A 20,441-nucleotide genomic window follows, 5' to 3' on the forward strand; every position below is an offset into this window, starting at 1 on the left:
TGCAATCCACACTTCTCTGCCAACCAACAACCCCTTGCTAACTGCAATCCACTTGATAACCGCACTTGCTAGCCACGATCTGCCATCTGCTTCTCTGCCTGCCTGCCAACCAACCAACCAACGCCCTAGCGTAGCCACGGCAGTTATATTAGTGGCTAATGGCTAACCAGTAACAGCTGATGGCCATCTATTACCTGAGCTAGCACCTTTTCACGTGAGGCTGAGAGCCTGGAACTGCTCTCTGGGACTCTGTCCCCATAACTTTATTTAATTTCAAGTTAAAGTGATCATGCATTAGATGCAATTTTGTGGCAACTCTGTTCAAGAAAGACATTTTAAAATTAGCGCATATTTTCTGCAAGTTAAGAATTTATATAAAATAGAAACAAATTTTTAAGATAAAAAGAGTGACTGATTAAGAAGCAGTGCGATTTAAATAAAAATGACTAAGTAAACTTGATTTTATTATGCTGCTATTAACTTTCCATAAAAATATCCTATGAATAAATAACTTCCTAAAGTATTTTATATTTTTACCTTAATATAAAAAAATCAGACATATATAAGTATCTTGATCATATTTGGGAGGAAAAGAATTAATACTCATCTTGGTTATTTGCCACAATTCAATTATTAATAACAATTTTGATTTCTCAGCATAAATCCCTTTATAATACTATACCATATATTAAATTGATCTTTCTACTTGAGAGAAAGGTAAAAACTCATCACAGGAGAAATAACATTTATAAGCAAATGAAAGAAAAGTTGGTTTATTAATACTTGTAATACTAATTAAAATAATAAATAATAGATTATCAAACTTTGCTTGAATGGGCAAATATACATATGCAGGGTACAAATGCATGATAATTTAACACTTACCAGGACAAGCACAGAATTTTCTTGAAAAAATAGCAACAACAAGAATAGGGAGCTCAGAAAAGAACTATTATATGTATTAATTTAACATGTTTAGAAAAAAATTACAAATAAATGGGTAGGGGAGAATTATTTAATAAATACAAGTAGGTTAGATGGTCTCAATTTGGAAAACTTAATTTAGAAAGCTAATGCGTAATAAATATCAAAATAAGTTATGTGTGGGTTAAACAGTTAAAATATTTAGAAATTGAATAGTTGAAAGAAAGAAGAAAACAGACCATTTCATCAAACTTCTGGCTGATAAATAACTTTTTAAGATTAGGAGCAAAATATGTATAAAATAAATGTAAATATATAAATACATATACACATTTTATTTTCAATTTCATATACAGTATGTGCAAATTATTATTTTATATATATATGTGTGTATATATATATATATATATATATACACACACACACACACATATATATATATATATATATATATGTAAATAGTGTGTGTGTACCCACCCAAAAAGAAAAACAATGATATATTTGGTCAAACAAAAAATTTTAAAAATTAAAAGAAAATACACAAACACACACATACACACACACACACACACGTCAATTAAGTAAAAAAAGAAAATCACTGATACAAAAAAAATGTCATAGAAGCTAGAAGAGAAAATATGCTAGAAATGGAGTTAATATTTTCAAATAAAGAGCTTATTATAATTTTGTAATAAAAAATATGCCCCAACCTGACCCAAACAAATGGGCAAAGAATATAAACATAAAATTTAAAACGGGGCATTACAAACTCAAAGATACATGAATTCATATTCAATATAAAAGTAAACAAGGAAATTCAAAACATAGGAACAAAATATTTTTAAACTAGTAAATTAGCATTTTAAAAACTCTTGAAATGCTAATAAGAAACATTCATAGAGGAACAGTTTCTCACATTTTTGCGATAGAATTATAAATTGTTTCAAACTTTTTATAAAGCATATTGCCAATCTGTACAAAATTCTAAAAACATTGATATCCTTTGACCCAGTGATTCTACCTTTAGAAATACATGCTTTTAAAGGTCCTAAATATGGAAAAACAATATATTCAAGATAAGTATCATCAACACATTATATATAACATGTAGATTTTTTTTTAAGAAAAATTCCAACGCAAACAAAGCCAATTTTGGTATCCAATAGCAGAGGGATATTTAAACAAAGATTACATTATTAATAAAATAAATGTTATGAAAACTACTTAGTAACAAGAGAAAGGTTTGACATATTAAGTGGAAAAACAAATGATGTCAAGTTATCTGCATAGTACAATTAAAACTTAAAAAAAAGTTACTTAAATAGGGGAATGACTGAAGAGACACACTAAATATGTTAATAGTGAGTGAGAATATTGGAATGGCAAGATTCCAGGTAAATTTTTTCCCTCTCTTTTCCAAATTTCTATTATATGTTATATGACCTTTACAAATAAAATAATCACTTAAAAATCAAAATTATTATTGAATCATGAGTTAAACAAATATACCTATGCATGATATAAAAATATAAATATACTTTAGTCACAACAAAATTTTAAATACATTTGATTATTGTTATTGAAAACATATTCATATGAAAATATGTAATCATTTTGTTCACCTGGAAGCATTGTATAAAATTTTTCTTTTTCACAAACTCCTAGAATCTTCCTTTTTTATATTTACAAATTTAAAAGGATTATTTATGAAAATAAAGCCTTGGACTACAAAATAAATATTAATTCACTGAGTAATATCTCCTCACAGATTTCTATTATAAGAATAGAAATATTTCATGGAGAAAATATAATTTAAGGTCCAAGAGAAAAATCACAATTAAGAAAATGCAAAGCTTTAAGTTCATATGCTTAAAAGAAATCTGAAACAACTTGTATTAAAAACAAGTTATAAAATATGACTTAAACTGACATCAATTTTATGGAACTTAAATCTCCCCAGAAAGTAGATTCTCTGCTACAAGGTATTCATGTAACCTGATTCCATCTTCCTTGGCTCCTTCGTAAAAGATAATTCCTTTTAAAGCTCTAACCTTTTAGTATTACTTCCAAAGGGAATCAGCATCTATACTTTCTCTTAACTCTATATTTGTTAAAAGCAGGGGATGTTTCTAGTGCATTCAGTAAAGCCCTTACAGTTGGCTGATTTTTCTTTCTATACATTAGAGTCCATTTAATGTTAGATGAAGAGATTGCGGTAAAAAATGTATGCTTTTATGTATTACTTCAATTCATTCAGAATTTCCCCAATGTATAATGCTGCAGTATTGCTCATTCAGCATAATGTCTCACAGCCAGGCTAACTGGTAATTGTTTTCACAGCTTTCCAGAGAGATGTAAAGTATATTTATGTACAAAGTGTTCAGTAGAATGACTTAACAGCAGTCCTAAATTCCTACTGACATTTGTTTAGTGTAAAACTGAACAGTAGCTTTGAATAAACTGAAAAGGCAACAACAGAAAGGGGGGAAAGGCTTTCCTTTCTCATTGTTCTTCAGTGAATGAGGAATAAATATGTACTGAGCAATTGAATGCAGTGATCTGAAGCAGCCCTAAAACCAAAAGGATAATTGCAGATGAATTTGCCTTCTACAGGGAAACAAAGAGAGCTTTATTGCAAACATCTTTAGATCTCACTTTTAAGAAGGCCAGGTCATCTAAAGTATTTCAAAAATTTTTTACAATTACCAAGAATGCGACATGTTATTTTAGGCAACAGTTTTACTTACTATATGTATAAACTAGTATGTGAATTTGGCATTATGAATGTATGCATTACGTTCATGCTCATTAATCAGTTTCAGATATACTTTTATTACTTCAAGTGGGATTCACAATGATTAATTTAAAAACTTTTCTGATAATTCAAGTTTCATTTATCTGGTGCCAAGTCTCCAGGAAGGAATTGCAGAATTGTTCTTAAAAGAAAATTTAGACATGATTTCCAAAAATTGGCAAAAAGGGGAAACCACATATGGTAGAGTGCACATATACATGTAGTGTATAATTTTCTAAAGTGAGCTTTAAATAAAACCTTCCAATTTCAACAATTCTATCCTGTAAGCATCAAGTCCAAGGTCTTGAAGCTGGACTCGTTGATTTCTCTATAGCAGACTCTTTCCGGGAATTCATAAAATTGCTAAGCCCTGATTTTAGCTATTAGCTTCTATCTCTCCAGATTTGCAAAAAGCAAATGATCAATTTAATTTAATCCTAAAGTGATAAGCAATGGCAGAGGGAAAGAAAAGCAAAGGATTACAAGTATTCAGAGCTTGCTTAATGGAAGTGATTATAGCACATGTGGCAAAGCGGAAATAATACTTTTACATCATTTTCATTCTAGCTTCTCCTTGTATACACATTTCCATTTTTAAATGGAAAATAAGAATTTGGACGTTTAAAATCAATATTTATAGGTAGACTCCTTAAATTTTGAAATGTAATACAAATAAAGATATGCATTGCTTTTATGTCAAATCTTCAATTTAGTTACTCTTCAAAAATGAAACAGCAAATACTCTTTCTCTCCATACCTGCATTAAGAAAGTTATACATTTGATTTACTTCAATATTGTAATATTATTGTTCAATGATATTCAGATGCACACGTTTCTGTCCTTTCCTCCTAAAAGTTATCTCACCTTGCACTTTGGACACTTCTGGGCATTCCTCTGCCCATGCTCAATTTCGCTGGCCCAGTGACGCAACAATTTGTCTCCTTTTTTGTATTCCTTGCAGTTAACACCTTCATGCCAAGGAGAGTGGCACTTAAAACACCAGATGAATTGGCAAGTGGGGCACTGGATCTGTGTAAGGAAAAGTAGTATTAAGTACTTCAATATTTGTAGAAATATTGAAAGTGTCTAAAGGATAAGAATGGTGATGCTTGGGGAAATTAGCTAAAAGGTTGTAATTCGTCCAGATTTAAAATATCTCCCCCTCCACAAGATCTAAAATACAATAAGATATGACTACTCTATTATTAAAGGAGGAAAGAATTGCTTTGACATGGATGATTTGGCTGTATGTAGACTATACTGGAATTAAACACTTGGGACACTCTGTAAACCAATTTGGCCTTAAGAAAATCTCTAAGATTGAAACACAGAGTAAAACCTGTGGTTCATGATGCCCCAAATCCACACACACTTAAATTCGCCTTCCCCTTGAACCAATTTCTCAGGCATTTCCATTGTTCTTTTTATCAGTGGCTTCATTCACTTTTATAAAATCAAAGCCCTTCAGATGCTTCATCAAATAAAACACACTGGCAAGTAAACTGCTATACCAGCATTTGCCATGAAGCATCATCTGAAATAATGGATAGCCCTGGTTTGCTATTAATCTAAGAGAGGTTAATTATAAAAAATAATATAAAGGATCCTATTAGAAATATATCAGTATGGTGGCTCTGTGGCCTGTACTTAGGAAACCATCATAAAAATGTCTTTGTATTTTCACTGTGTGGCGGTGTATGTGAGAGTGTGTTTGTATGTTCATTGAAAGTATTTTTCTTCCATTTGACATGGAAGATATTTTATCTGACTTCCTTAATTTTACATGACAGTGGAGTATTCCATTCTCATGCAGGATTTCTGGTCCTCACTCTCTAAACACCTAAGGGGATAACTTAAGTTTCTTATCCCTGTTTGATTAAAGTGAATTAATGAAATGTCTCAGTATGAACAGCATTGATAACTGACTATTCTCTGTGCTCTTGCATATGACTTTACCGTAGTATGAGTGAATTTAATGACTACATTTTGAAGATCAGTTAGAATTTCTTTTGGTAAACTATACACTATCACTACTTACTTTATTGGAAAACTACTTTTTGGACAATGGTGTTTCCAGTATATACATTAACTGAGTGGCAATTGTAATAACAACTCTTTGATTTACAACTCAAAAAAGCACTGCAGTTTTCACTTATGTCAAGAATAGATAGTTCTTCCTAGGCAATTATGAAGTAACAAAAGTACGTTTGCTTTTAATTTATATCAAAACAAAATAATATTTTCTCATAAAATTTTTAAGTCTTTATGTTTATTTATTTTTGAAATTGTTATAAGGTAATATTTGTACTGCTATATTACAAGCATTACTCAGTTTTATCAACAAAATAATGCTGCAAAGTAGGTGTAAACAACACAAGTTTACAGATAAAGAAACTAAGGCTCACAGAGATTAAAAAACTTGCCAAAAGTAGCATAGCAAGTATGTGTTAAGAACACATTTAAACAAAGTCTGTCGGGCTCCAAGGCCAGCATCTTTTCACCGCGCCAAAACTCTTCCTCATACTAAACAGCATTTTTTCTTTGACAACTGAAAAGCAAAATGTGGAAGTCAAAGAAAGTCATGTGGTTAAACTATTCAGTAAGTCAGAATTTTACATGATTATTAACATACGGTGAATCTTGAAAAACTTTTTCAAGATTTTACTCCCATAAATTAGGATAATCCTTGTGTGTGTGTGTGTGTGTGTGTGTGTGTGTGTGTGTGTGTGTGTATGTTTTATGGGACATTAATAGTCAGTCACTTAAAATAACCATTTTTGCCTTTTCTGATATTTAAGGGGAAATAAGTCATTTTAAAAGTAAGACTGAGTTAAAGTAGGTGACCTCCCGATAATAGAATACAACACGATCATTCCCTTGTGTCTTTGAAACATGAAAAATAGATGTAAATATTACATGGGGCCTCAGTGAATGTAATTTCCAAACATAATAAATGAACTGGGGAAGACATCAGAAGACTTTGCTTATCCTCACCCATCTGCCATTATGTCAGAAAGATCTGAATACTTAATGCAGTTCTCTTCTTTTAGACATTATTCATAATTCTAAATTACTAGACTCTAGCATCGTCAGAAAACAAAACTTTGATTTTTAATCAGTCAGTCTTAGATTATATTTATGAAATGAAAAGAAGAATATATGTACTGGTGCGGTGCTTTGAAACTGATACTAACTCTTGGATATCAGACAATACACTGGTTCAAGGGTCTTTGTGGCCAAGTTCTGAACTATCACATCTGTGGATCTCTAATGAATATAAGACAAACGTGTGATCCTCCGAAAGTACACTAGAATGATAAAAAACATCCAATACTTGGTGTCCATACCCAGGACTCTGGCTCTCAACTCCTCATAATGAACAACCGGGTCCTACTGCAGAGCCAGTTCTCCCCATCAGCGCAGACTTGGGGGCAAACTGTGCAAACAGCTTTGCAGCAAACTCTCATGTGAAGATGAATAATTTAAATTCAGACCCAACTGCTTCCTGTTTCTCACTGAAAACATTAAAACAACGATTGCTTTGCTTTGGATTAAAATAATACAAGGACGAATAGCTGACCCCAATAACCTTGCTATTCAGAGAATGCACTTGAATTGTCTAAGTACTATTTGATCCGAAGATGCCTTCTTCATTCGGACCTGGACCTTAATCATATTCAAAATTGGCCTTATAGAAAACACAGACAGACATCCATTCCTTTATTTATATTTATTCCTCCACATGAAATGCCATCTCACAACCACAGACCTCCCAAACAGAGTGCCTGCCTTCTGAGTAATTATATTCACACAGAGGTCACCATGCTCTATCCTTGCTCCTCAAAGTGTGGTCATAAGAGTAGCAACACCAGCTTCATCTGGGAGCTTAGAGGAAACAAAGAATTCACGTCACACCCAGACCTTCTGAATCAGAGTCTGCATTTTCACAAGGCCCCCCGGTGATTCATAGACATGCTGAAGTTTGAGAAGCACTACTCTATACCAGGGGCCCCCATTTCCCTGGCACCTGATTTACACCAGGGATGAGCCCCTAAGCCAAAAACAGGTATCCACTGGCTGGCAAGCAGTCTGAGGTGGCTGGCATGAGCTTTGTGCAGCTGGGTGCTTATTGTAGAATAGAGATTAGCAAAGTCTGACTTTCCCTCTTGAGGAATGAAATAGGCTACATAGATACCTTTGCTGTGGAGGCAAAGGCAGAGGCGAGCTGAGTGACCACAATGCAGACAACAGGGAAAGAAACAACAGACATTCACGCCAGTGAGACGATAAATGAGCTCTCATGCTACCAGACTTTGTGTTGGAGTCTCTGGAAGGCCTGCCTGGGTGGCTGCTGACCCTGCTTCCCTGTCCTTCCTACTTCCTGTGCAGCCTTACAGTAAACTTCATTAACTGAGGTAGCTTGAGACAGAGCACATCTCTGCTTCTTATAGTTGGAGAAAGTCCAATTAATGCAATCTGTTTACTGAAATCTTATCCAGATCAAATGCTACTTGTTTCAAGATGTCCTCCCTGTTCCTCCCAACCAGATTCAGTGTCTGTCTTATAGAACATGGAGATGTCTAATCTCCCTAACAGCCTACAAGTTCACTGTGGGCAAAGGCTGTGTCGCCTTCATCCTGTGTTTCCTGAGTTAAGTAACACAGAGCTTCTGGCACACGGTAGGTACTCAGTAAATTACTCCTAAAATGAATTATTTTGCTTATAGCCAATACTGCATATTGGCTAATATTAAATGACTTTAGAGAAAAACCAATATATCTAATTTATGACCAGTGACTGAGATGATATCATTACTTCTTAGATTAGCAGATGAGGTTTAGTAAATATTTTATCCACATGACATTTTACTGAGCATAATGATTAATGTGCAAAGCTGTCTACAAGAAGCAAGGCTGCAAGTATTTCAAGAATAAACTTATCAGAGTTAGGAATCTTGATTAACTTGTCTCAGAATCCATGAAAGATAAAAGGACTTTATATTACATTTTTAACTTTTGAATTCCCTTAGTTTTTCCAGAAATCAGGGCTACAATCACACTCAGATGATAAGTTAAACCAACGCACTTTTCCTAAGTAAATGGTATTTTCTCTTAACAGTTCATCATGCCGAATAAAGAAAAACTCACAAAATAATAAGAGTCCAGAACCAAATAACACCCCAGATAAGTCTTTTCTTGCTAAATTCTATATACTTCTATATACATAACTATTTTACATAAATCACAAAATCATTATTTATCAGACTCAAAATATTAGACAAGATCCACATGTAAATGTAGCTTGCAAATATAAGCTAACTCAGTTTTTCAAGTACAATTTGCTTTATTAGAACTTCAGATTAAGACAAATACTCAATAATAAAACATATTCACAATTCATTTGCTCATTCAACAAATATGTATTAAATACCTTCAAGTAGCAGATACTGAGTATACTGATTTTAGGCACATAAAAAAGAATTACAATTCTTATCCTCAAGGAATTATAGAAGGCAGATATATATAAACCCAGAGAGGTATAAAACCATGTAATAACTGCTAGAATAGAAGCTTAGACAAGTGGGTGCCATGGGAAAGGTGTTTCAGGGAATGCTGGAGGGTAGAGGTTGGAGAGAATGTGACCTTGAAATAAGAGTGGAATGTCACTGGGACAAGTGATGGGGTGGCACTTCAGGAAGAGGTCCCAGTCTATGTCTCCACAGAGGCCTGAGATCACATGGTGCCTTGGGGAAATAGCAAGTGTTCGAGTGTAGCCCAGTGATGTCACTTCAGCGGTCTTGACCCTGAGCCTTGCCAAAGTGCCCCCGAACCGGGTCCCATTACTCTTACATTAATATTCATCTACTCCTGATGTGTCTCTCAAAATACATGGTGGTCCAGAAACACCTTATGTGAAACATGTAAAACTTATGGCTGTCAGACTAGGATATGTTCTAAATAATCAATATGCAAATAATATGGGTATCTCATAGTTATAAAAAGTTTTGTAACACCTTATACGGTTTTCTTGAAGAGGAGAAGATTCTGAAGAAATGCAGGGTATTATAGAGATGAGTAAAGAAGTATTTGATGCATGGCTTCAAATACTTTCAAGGAAGCACATCTCCTCCCCTAGATCATATCCTAAAGTAACAATGGCAGTAGAGACTCTCCAAATGGGAAAACGTGGTTTGACTTCTTACCTCGATTTTTTTTTTATTGAGGTAAAGTTGGTATGTTTCAGGTGCACAAAATTGTGATTTGACATCTGTATACACTACAAAGTGATCACCACCAAAAACCTTCACCATAAAATTGACACCCTTCACCATTTTGCAACCCCCCTCCTCCATCACTAACCCACTTCCCTTTGGGTAACCACCAATGTTCTCTGTATCTATGAGTTTGTTTTTGTTTGTTTGTTTTTCACTTGATTCTTATTCCCTAAGATTTTACCTCCTACGTGGGGATTTGTCCCTGAATTTAGTGCCAGTAACACATGGGCATCATGAAGCACTGCTCCCTGATTACAGTCCAAATGTGGCCAAGCAACACTTCCCTTAATTTTTCAAAGCATAACTGAAACTAAGCTGGAAAATGAAACAGAAAGTTTCTTAAAGATTGGGGACCAAATGGTGACAAAAACAGTAACACATGACAAGATAACCTACATAGAGATACAGTAGACATTCATATAAATCACCTTACCAACCTCCTTCATATTGGTTTCCAGGCTCCTTTTACATATGCAACTCGCTATTTATTACACAGTACTAGCTTTTCACTTCAGTACTAGCTTTTCTTTTCCAACTGAGTGGCATGCTCTTCTAGGGTAGCATGTCAGAATTTAAGAGATATGGGTTTTATCCTTTGACAAAAGTCCTCTCTCCCCAATTTGAAAAACCAGTTTTATACCAATCCATCTTGCTTCTACTGCCTGAAAACACCTTTTTATAGAGTCTTCCTCTAAATTTCAAAAGCAAGGCCCAGAGAAGTCTCTGTCTGAGTCTAATTCTTGTCTTAGGACCCACCTCTTCATAGATGAATATACACGGTACTAGAAGATTCTGCCCTGAGCTGTGTAGCCCAAACTCAGTAGCCAAAGCAGTATGACATCATCCTGCTTTCAATAGGACACTCTATTCTGAACACAATAGAATAAGGCTAACATCTCCCAGTGATACGCCCAGGAGGTAGCAGGAAGGCCATCTAATTACATAGTCATATGAGGAAATGGGCATATTTTCTGGGACCATTAGGTGAAAGCAGGAGAATGACAGATCTCAGCCTGAAGGTCACAAAGAATTCTTTCAATATGGAAGGGAATGCTTCTCTAAGCAGCAAGTTCCTTAACAATGGAAGTGTTGAATCTGTCTGAATGGCCAGTTGGGAAGCATTTTGTAGAAAGGATTCACGCACATGTTGACTACTGCATTACGTTCCCTTACAGATGTGAGAGGGTAAATATGGCAAGGTAGGAATGCAGAGTATGGTAGATGAGAAACGCAGTCCTAACATCTTCCAGACCACTTTATAGGGAGCACCGGACTTGTTGACTTTTATTCACTACTCAGCAGGTCAGCAGAGAGAAGTGATTCTTCACTTGTACCTTGTGCTGAAGATCCAAGGGATGATGTGATGAAGTGAAAAAACATACAGTTCTCAGTCCCATTGCAGGTCTGTTTATGGGAGCTGTGAGCCTTGATTATGACAATTATTTTAGTGTTTTTTTTTTAAATCATTAGATGTAGGCTAAAATATCAAATGAATTCCAATATTTGGCTTGTGTTGTTAGAAGTTCAAACACAAGTAAAGACTCTATAAAGTATTATGGCTAATTTATGCATCAAGAAAGCAGCAAAGAACTGTAGCAAAGCATGTCACTAGTAACCAGAGGGAGAAATTCATCCTAATAAGATTTAGTAGGCCTGCATCACAGATGAGTGTTACACGTTTTTCAAAGGTAACATGGATAACACACCCTTTGTTTAAGCTGGCTTCATTAAACTGGGCTAGACGACTTCATCTTTCTCTCCCTCACAAATCTATGCTAGCAGCAATCATTTCAGGAAATACACGTTTTTATTGGCTCCTGACATCAATGATGCATTAATGCCAAGAGAAAACAGTGTCTGTCATAAACTAAACAGATCTTGCAAGGCTGAGGCACAATCTGACTCTTAATTTGTAAACACTGTCAACTTAAAGTGATGGTGTCAGAAAAAAACCAAAGAGCAAAGCAACACACTAATTGAACTTTCATGGGAAAGCTTTAAACATTTTTATACATGGAAAGAATTCTCAAAACATCTTTACTAGATGGAAATTTAAACACCATTCATTAATTCATCTATCTATCTATCTATCTATCTATCTATCTATCTATCTATCTATCTATCTGCTTGTTAATGAAAATTATTTATTGGAAGCACAACTGAAGAAGTGCAGCTGGGATTTGAACAGAGGATTGACAGGCCCCTAGAGACAGAAAGAGTGGGAAGTCATTGCCATCCCTAAGGCCAAAAAACAAGGGAGGAAAGAAATTTCTGGAGCCCTGTGAGAATTATAAACATGAAGGAGGGACCACCTGGAGGGAAGCTGCAGTCATGGAGTGACACAACGATTGCCAGAACTTTGCACTGAATTAGGAAGGGAGTGAGGAAGTAATGCATCTACCATTCTCCTCCTCCATCCTCCTGTCTTCTGCCGATGCCAACCCTTGGCAAAATCCAAACAGAAATCAGGATGGTAAGGAATCTGGAGAAGCAGTCCAAAGAGGCAACTTTCTGGTGTACAGCACAGGTCAGAGATGGTTCAATACTAGACAGAGGAATAGGGTAAAACTGAGTATTACCCAAATCCCAGCCTTTCACCTAAGCACATTTTAAAGTACACCAATTAGGAATAACAAACCCATCGATTTGACTATATCTTCAAAGACCTTAGAAAAGCTCTTTTACTACATGAGGATATAATGTATTTGTGCAGTTTTATAAAATGTGATTTCTATCCAGAGGGTTTATAATTACAAGAGAGAAAAATGAATGCTAAACGTATAAGGTAAGAGGAAGTTTCCCCAGGACATTTTATTGGCTTTTTTTCTTTTACCTTATGATGAGTCAAAGCACCATTCTGTGAGTTATCAGTTTTCCTTGATATTTGTGGGAAGAGTGGGGATTATTACTAGTTTTGCCTGAAGGAAACCATAAATAGAATTACTTCTATTATAACTGGTTCCCCGTGTTGATTTGTGCGTGCTCTTCAACTCACTCCAAAGCAATATGAAAAGGGGGACCATTTCTTGGTCGACACTTGGAAATAAGAAGGAAACCTAGAACTGCCCCGTATCTCAGTACAACTCCTGGAAGGAAAATAACTACATTTAATCATTTTCAATCCTCTCCTCTCTTCAATGAAAAACGAACTTTTCCCTACTTCTCTAAATATCCTTTTCTTCATTTCTGTGAATTCAACGACCACGCCCACCCCCTCAAATGTTAATTCTTTCCAAAAGATCACTGCTGAGCATTAGAATCTCTTTGATGCCTAAAAGGGTCTTCAAACTTAACATTATCAACACACTTTAAACTAGTTTTCCACTCCCCAAACTCACTCCTCTTCAAGACACAGTCAATTTCATTTCTCCTTTACTCACACCATGTGTCAGTCACCCAATCTTTTATTCTACCTCTATTCTCTTTGACTCTTCCGTTCCCTTCCCAATAACCCAGGGTCGCTCATTCTGCTGCCCTTGCCAAAAATTAGCACATCCTAAGTTTTGAGCACTTAGGATGTATCAGACAGGGCGCTGAGCACTTTGTATGTGTGATTTTGTTGAATCCTTACTATACTCTTATGACAGGTACTGTTACTACCCCCAGTCACCACTGAAAGATGTGGAAACTGTATCCAAGGTTACAGAGCTAGTATGTGGAAGGCTGAGAGTTTAAATCTAGTTTGAAGCCAATGCTCTGACCTACCTTTTCCAGCTTGGCAAATTCAAAAATTCAAGGCTTAGTTTAATGTGTGTATTCTTTAATGAAGCTTTCCCAACCTCTCCTGTGTACCAGCATTTTCCATTCACATTTGTTACAGTACACATTATTATTTGTGCATTGGCCCATTTATTATTTCCTTCAACAAATGTATTTTGAGAACATACTCTGTCAGACATAGGGCTTGATACAGGTTATCAGCAATATGCAAGCCTGGGCCTGGCCTCCTAAGAGACCAGTGAGAAAGAGAAACTGTAAACACATAACCACACAAATACACCACAGAATCCCAGGTGATAACTGCTACGGAGAAAAAACTTCAGGTGCTGGTAACGGGTCCATCTTCAGGCATCAAATGAGTGCCATTAAAGCCACAACTTCAACATCTTTATTTTCCCACCACCACCGTGTTCTCTATATTGACATGCAGTTGGAGTTGTGTTAATAAAGTATAGGAGCTGTTTAGATTAGAAATTAGATTTCACAGTGGAAGTTGAAATCAACCTTGTAGAAAAGGAATGGTATAACTTTTCGGAAAGAGTTACAGAGTTAAGAACATAAATATGATGAGTGAAAAAAACTAGATGTGACCAAAGGCAAGGTTGTCTCAATGTAAATGCCTCAGTTTAGGAATGCACTGGTTCTATTTGGTATAGTATGAGTTGGACAGAGTGCAGAGCATAATGAAAAGCTCTATTTACTCAAACTTTTGTGGGAAGGGAGATGGTAAGGGAGGGCCGAGAAGGATAAACTGGCACTTAAGAGTTCTTGTAACTGCTGGCTGATACATTCTGTTTACCTCTTTACATCTGCTAAGTATATAAAAAATTTAATAAGTGGTTATTTACAAAAACCTATTCAAACTGAAATCCCCAAATATGATATTTTAGATCTTAAATTTCATGTGAGATGCTCTCAAATGTATTTCCTGCTATAAAACAGCTGTAATATTTTCAAGCAGTCCTAACTCAGTATGTTAAGTGCTTCTGAATTGATAGCAGAAGCCATAATAAATGCTCAAAGAGTGACATCTTGGATCAAGATACTGTAACTCAATGATTGAAAAAGGATAATATACATTTCAAGGGTTTTATAAATAGATACAAAACCCACTTTAGGCTGTAAATATAAAGAGATTTTAAATTGTTCAGACATGTTACACATTAGTAATCCCCCATTTCGGTTGCCTTATGACTCAATTTATTGCATTTGAGTACTTGAATTCAGCCCTCTTAAAGTTATGATAAATTATACCAGTTTGGAAGTGGGTTCTGTTATTGGGGAAATGGAATTAAAAAAAAAATACAGGAAACCTAAAAATCATTCATTTGTTCGCCACTAAGAGTGAAGATATTAGTCTGAAGTTTAGGGTGCTACTGTAATCATGAATGTCACAGTTGGTTTGCTGGAGTATTCATGTCTTCACTCATAATATCCAGACAGGTAGAGCATGTAAATCAGGTAGTTAATGTTAACATAAGAGCTTGAAGTTTCATGATGAAAAATGCTATATAAACATTATACTAAATAGTAAAAATTATTGCTTCAGGAATTGTTTGAATTACACCTAGGACTTTATACAATATAGAACAGAGGGATTGTTTATCTTTTCTATTATAGATCTTCTCTTCTACAAGAGTAAAGAAGAGTAACAACCAAAGTCATCCTCCAATTCTGTGGTAACTTTATATTTCTTTAAAGTTGCTTAATATTTTCACTTTATACTGAGATTTTCAAAGCTCACCCATTCCCACGAATTTTAACTGCTTCAGAAATCAATAACATTTTTTTTTTTTGAATTCCTCATCTTCCCAAAGCAAATTTCCTTCTCCTTTGCTCATCAAAAGTAAAAATCCGACCTTATTAGATTTGAGATTTTGATCCATTTGCTCCCTACATCTCTTCTTACCTACAAGCCAATTGGTAGACATTGGAGGAAGCTTGACATTGGGGAATGTTATCAGGGTGCCCTAGGTTCACTCAGAATTATACAAATATTATATTTTTCAAATTCTCCATATTTTACTCTTAATACATGTATATTGTGATAAAATATACTCAATACAACAAAATTTGGTGATTTTGGATGAAATGAGATCTATAACATTTCACTATTGCTATAAATGCACCTTACATTGCACCTCCTTTCACCCGTTTCATAAGAACAAGATTGTTTAAAATTATTTTCACTTTTAGTCAATTATATACACATGCTTTAATTAACACAAAATTCCAGAATAGTATAGTCTGAGTTTATGTATAAAGTATATAAACATATATAATATATAAAATGTATGTATAATGTATAATTCCAAACATCATTTAGGAGCAAATAAAATATCCAAAGTTATGGAATAACAAGTCCTCTGAACACTAGTAATTTCTGATAACATCAATAACAGAATAAAAATAACTTAAAATATCCAAAGAATATACAAATAAAAGTATTCTTTTGCTAAGTCAGCATTCAAAATCACTGTGAGGGTATTATTTTGTTATACAATTTTGTAACCTCAAAAATGCACTTTTTAGAGAAGAAAAAAAGGGGGGAGGTGTGTTTCCTGATAGTTATGCTTAGTTATGCTTAAAGAGACTAGCCTGCACAAAAATAGTAAATAAAAAGAAAAATTAACTGTGAGAGTCAAGCAATTTCAAAGACCAATGCTCATTAAGAAGCTTTGACTAACCTAATCTAGCTCATCATTGCAATGGTAGAGGAAACACGTGCTAAACCATGGTCCCCTCAAAGCTACAGAATGAATAATGTAGTAACCACTGCTTCCAAGACGTGAACACGGGCAAAAACTTACCTGAAATGGAGATGACTTCAAACAGCCTTTGAAACCACTTCATCCTGCCATTCTGCTGTAATGACAAGGATGAAAACTACTGCCACACGCCTCATCATTTTTCCACTTCATTTACTGCAAAGGTTCCCAATTTGGCTGCATATTAGAGTCACCCAGTGAGGCTCAAAAATTCGCCAGACAATTGTTCTGGGGCACTGGGGTTTCTGAAAGCTCTCCAGGTGATTCTAATGCACAGCCAGGGTTATAAATCAATGGTTTGCTCCCATAGTTGCTGCCTTAGGTTTCCCTACCTTTTAGCCTTGCCCTCCTGTGACGTCGTCTACTACCGCTGCCAGAATTATCTTTCTGTATGTCTGCAGAATTCAATTCAAACTTCTGAGCACAGCCTCAAAGAGTCAACATGATCTGCTCTTAACTACCTGCCTGATCTGTCCCCACTGACTCTACCAAACACTTCTTTTCAACATGGACCTGAGCACTGACTCATCTCTTGCTCGGAAATGTTCTCCATTGTTTATCTGGCTGGGAAGAAAAAACCAAAAAAACAAAAAAACACACACACACCAAAAAAGCATCTTCTCTACAAAGCCTTTCCTGACATCCTATCCTTAACTCCTCTGTCAATGTTCTCAAAGCACAAGTGTATTGGGTTTTTTCTTTTTGTTTTTTGACTACTCATACGGAACTGTCATTTTAGAACATGTATCTCTCTCACCTTCATTACACATTTTTGGACCAAGGACTATGTCATATTTGCTTCTGTATCCCTGAAACTTAGCACAATGCCTAGCACATACTGGCATTTTGTATTTGCTGAATAAATGAATAAATGGTATTTGATACTGTTTTCACTTATGATAGACACAGCCCACGGGGCCTCACACTGGGTCTACCAAAAAAGTCAAGCTTATACCAAATTAAAAAAAAAAAAAAGTCTTAGTATTTATTTAATATTTAGTAATAGTAATGACAATTACTTTAAAGATGAGCCTTTCAAGTAGGTTATGAGATGAATCTGAAACATGCTTAAAGTCAAAGAAAAACTTGAATTAAATCCTCAAGAGTGCTGTCCTTTCATCAGCCTCCCCAAGCCACCTATTTTCAGAATCATAGCCAATATATACTCACCTTCGACTCTGGTAAGGGAAGGAAGCCCACTTAATGCCCACCACAAGTTGGCCCAATGTGGCTGCTCCCATCATGTGACATCTAACCCACAACTCTGGTGAACATGCTTACTTTGTATTTGCTTTCTGATCTGGAAGGGGTGGGAATATGTCCCTTTTTCTTGAAGGTTGTAAAGTGCTTGCACTGAGGACATGGCTTGGTGCTGGAATCAATACGACCAAGTTCCAAGAAGTACTTATATTTGATGGAGTCTTCATGAGTTAAGTTATAGATCACCGTTGCTTCTTCTAGGAATTCAAAACATTCTGTGATAGGGCATTTGATTTCTACTTGGCCAACTTGTATCTGTGTGAAAGAACAGATAGGAGAGAAAACAAAAAGCTTTGGTTATTACATTGGTTATTACATCTTTTTTTCTTTATTTAATGACTATAGTAAAGGACAATCTGTCATTTTTTCATGACTCCTAACAAAATAAATCATAGTTACTTTGGTTCCCATATTAAGCAGTAACACATATTAATCACTATATAATGTTTCCAAAATGAGTTATAGAGTGTTTAAGCATTTTCTATCATTACATTTGTGAACTTAAATGGACTTAACCCACAGGCTCACCAAAGAAGCAAATTATCATCCCATCCTCTGGAAAGGCCAGGGTGAGACAGCATTTAGACAGTATGCCAACTAAAGGAACAGCTAGGATGGCAAGGTGTTTCAGATTTTTCAGCTTTACTAAAGAGTATCTCAGCACTAAACTTTGAGCACATTTAACTACTTGAAAAGGACAAAAAGGAAATTTTGCAAGTACGTATACATACAATATCTAATAATTTAAAAATCATTGCCAAAAATTAACTCTATTTTCCCTGACTCTTCCATGTAAAGAACATATGATAGTTCTTAATCAGAATCAAAATACCAAGTAAGAAAGTTAAACCAATCACAACAATGTAAAAAAAAATTCTAATAAGATTTGGCTACTACTTCGGTAATTTATAAAATGAATTTCTTCAAAGGACCACGGAGTTAGATTAGGAGAGGAAAAGGACACACTGGAATCCTACATTTAGCATTTGGTATGAAAGTCAGATATGGCTAGCATTAAAGATTACAATATAAGAGCAAAGCACAAAGTGTGGACATAACTAAATTTTGAAAAAAGAAAATAAACTTTAAAATAAGGAGTATCTAGAATGTTCTCTGTAAATTCTGAACAATAAGTCTTTATGTGCATGGTGGCATAATCTCTTTTGTCCATTGTTACATAGCAAAGGGAGGCAGTGATAGCGCCAAATGCCAAACAATGCTAAACCATTTCTTTTTCACTTGGGTGAACCTGACATTCTGAGAAGGCAAAACACATTGAACTTAATGAAAAAAGTGTGCTTTGAAGACTGAAGGAAGAATGGAGTAAAGCTACATGGTTTGGGAAAAGGAAAACATCACTACAAAGAGCAATTAAAAAAATAAAAAACCTAAACTCACAGTAGCTTTTCTTTTAACTTTGCTGTTTATCTGGCAGACTTCAGGACAGGTAGTTAAGAAGCTACGGGCTGAAGGATGCTTGGGAACAATATATTTAATACCAGTACAGGACATGAGCCAAACTGATAATGAAATGAGTCTGCCTTTAGATTAAATTCCTGATGAATGCCCACCTGCTCAAAGCATAAATTGCTACATAATTTTATGCTACTACCGCACAAAACACGGTCCAGAGAGGTTTTTCAAATATTTGCCCAAAGCAATTTTTCTACTTTTTTTTGATGAGTCTTTCCATAGTTATAATCAGATTTTATTATCACACTTGTTACAGAGTTATGATAAAGTTATGATACCCCATCTTGTGTTTTATGATAAATTATTTAGAAACTGGCTTAATCAAGTATATAAGACATTTTACAAATTCATAAATGTTTCCTCTTGTAACCTGTTGACATTTATGAAGCATGATTCTGAGCCAGCTACTGCGTTAGGCACTGAAGCTTTGCAAGTGTTTATCAATCAGTACAGTGGCCAGCACGATACAAGGTGATGGGCATGTATGACACGGCGAGTGTGCCGTGTCAGGGAAGATATGGGGGAAACTCAGTGAGCCCACACTTGAGAGGTTCAAAAGAGGCTTCTTGGAAGAAGTGAGGTTTCAAGTGAGACCTTAAGATTGGTAGGAGTTAGCCACACAAGGGTGAAGGTGTTTCAAGCAGACAGAAGATATGACATGGGCAAAGGCCTGGAGGCCTTTAGAGCAAGATGCCATAGCACACTGCAGCACAGATACCCGTATTTTCCCCACATCCCCACTGAGACAAATGCATACTAATTTAAAGATGTAGCCTTACACGGACTGAAAAACAAGCAGTAAGAAGGGACCACAAGTGTGAGGATAGGAAGATAAGGCTCTATAGAGAACTGGGATCAGAGTACATGAGCAGAGTGTGAAACCTTCTTAAGGAGTCCGGACGCTTTTCCTATGAAAATAGAAAACTTTGTTTTTTCAGCATGTGAAAGACAATTTATTTTCATTCCACACAGAAGAGGCTCACTTTGGGCCATCTCATGTGGCTCTTGTTTACCAGGGTACAGCATACTTTAGGGGGTAAGAGCCGGAACTTTTTTACTCCCAGGTCAATGTTTTCATCTGGCCTCCCTCACATAAGTTTTTCTTTATTCTAACTACAAAAATAATAACAATGAAAGCATTAATTTCACAGCCCTTCAGGACCAGTCAGGTCCAGAGAAATGGAATGCTGTTTTAGGGACCAGAACAATGCAAGGCAGCTTAAGGGA

The 20,441-nt window shown here is 35.4% G+C and overlaps 1 protein-coding gene across 2 annotated transcripts in view; it reads right to left on the reverse strand.

Moving 5' to 3' along the window:
* RNF217 (ring finger protein 217) overlaps window positions 1-20,441 on the reverse strand; it is a 128,427-nt gene that overhangs the window by 30,134 nt on the left and 77,852 nt on the right. Inside the window, exons 2-3 of one of the 2 annotated variants that reach the window (XM_019729507.3) lie at window positions 17,763-17,996; window positions 4,584-4,748 (exon numbers count right to left, since the gene is read on the reverse strand). In XM_019729507.3, coding sequence (XP_019585066.3) covers window positions 4,584-4,748; window positions 17,763-17,996 — 399 coding nt within the window. The remainder of the gene's footprint in view (window positions 1-4,583; window positions 4,749-17,762; window positions 17,997-20,441) is intronic. The other variant, XM_074333531.2, reaches the window with a different exon arrangement.

Source organism: Rhinolophus sinicus, chromosome 2 (genome assembly GCF_057876585.1).
Source record: "Rhinolophus sinicus isolate RSI-liver-muscle chromosome 2, RSI-T2T, whole genome shotgun sequence".
Classification (NCBI taxonomy): domain Eukaryota; kingdom Metazoa; phylum Chordata; class Mammalia; order Chiroptera; family Rhinolophidae; genus Rhinolophus; species Rhinolophus sinicus.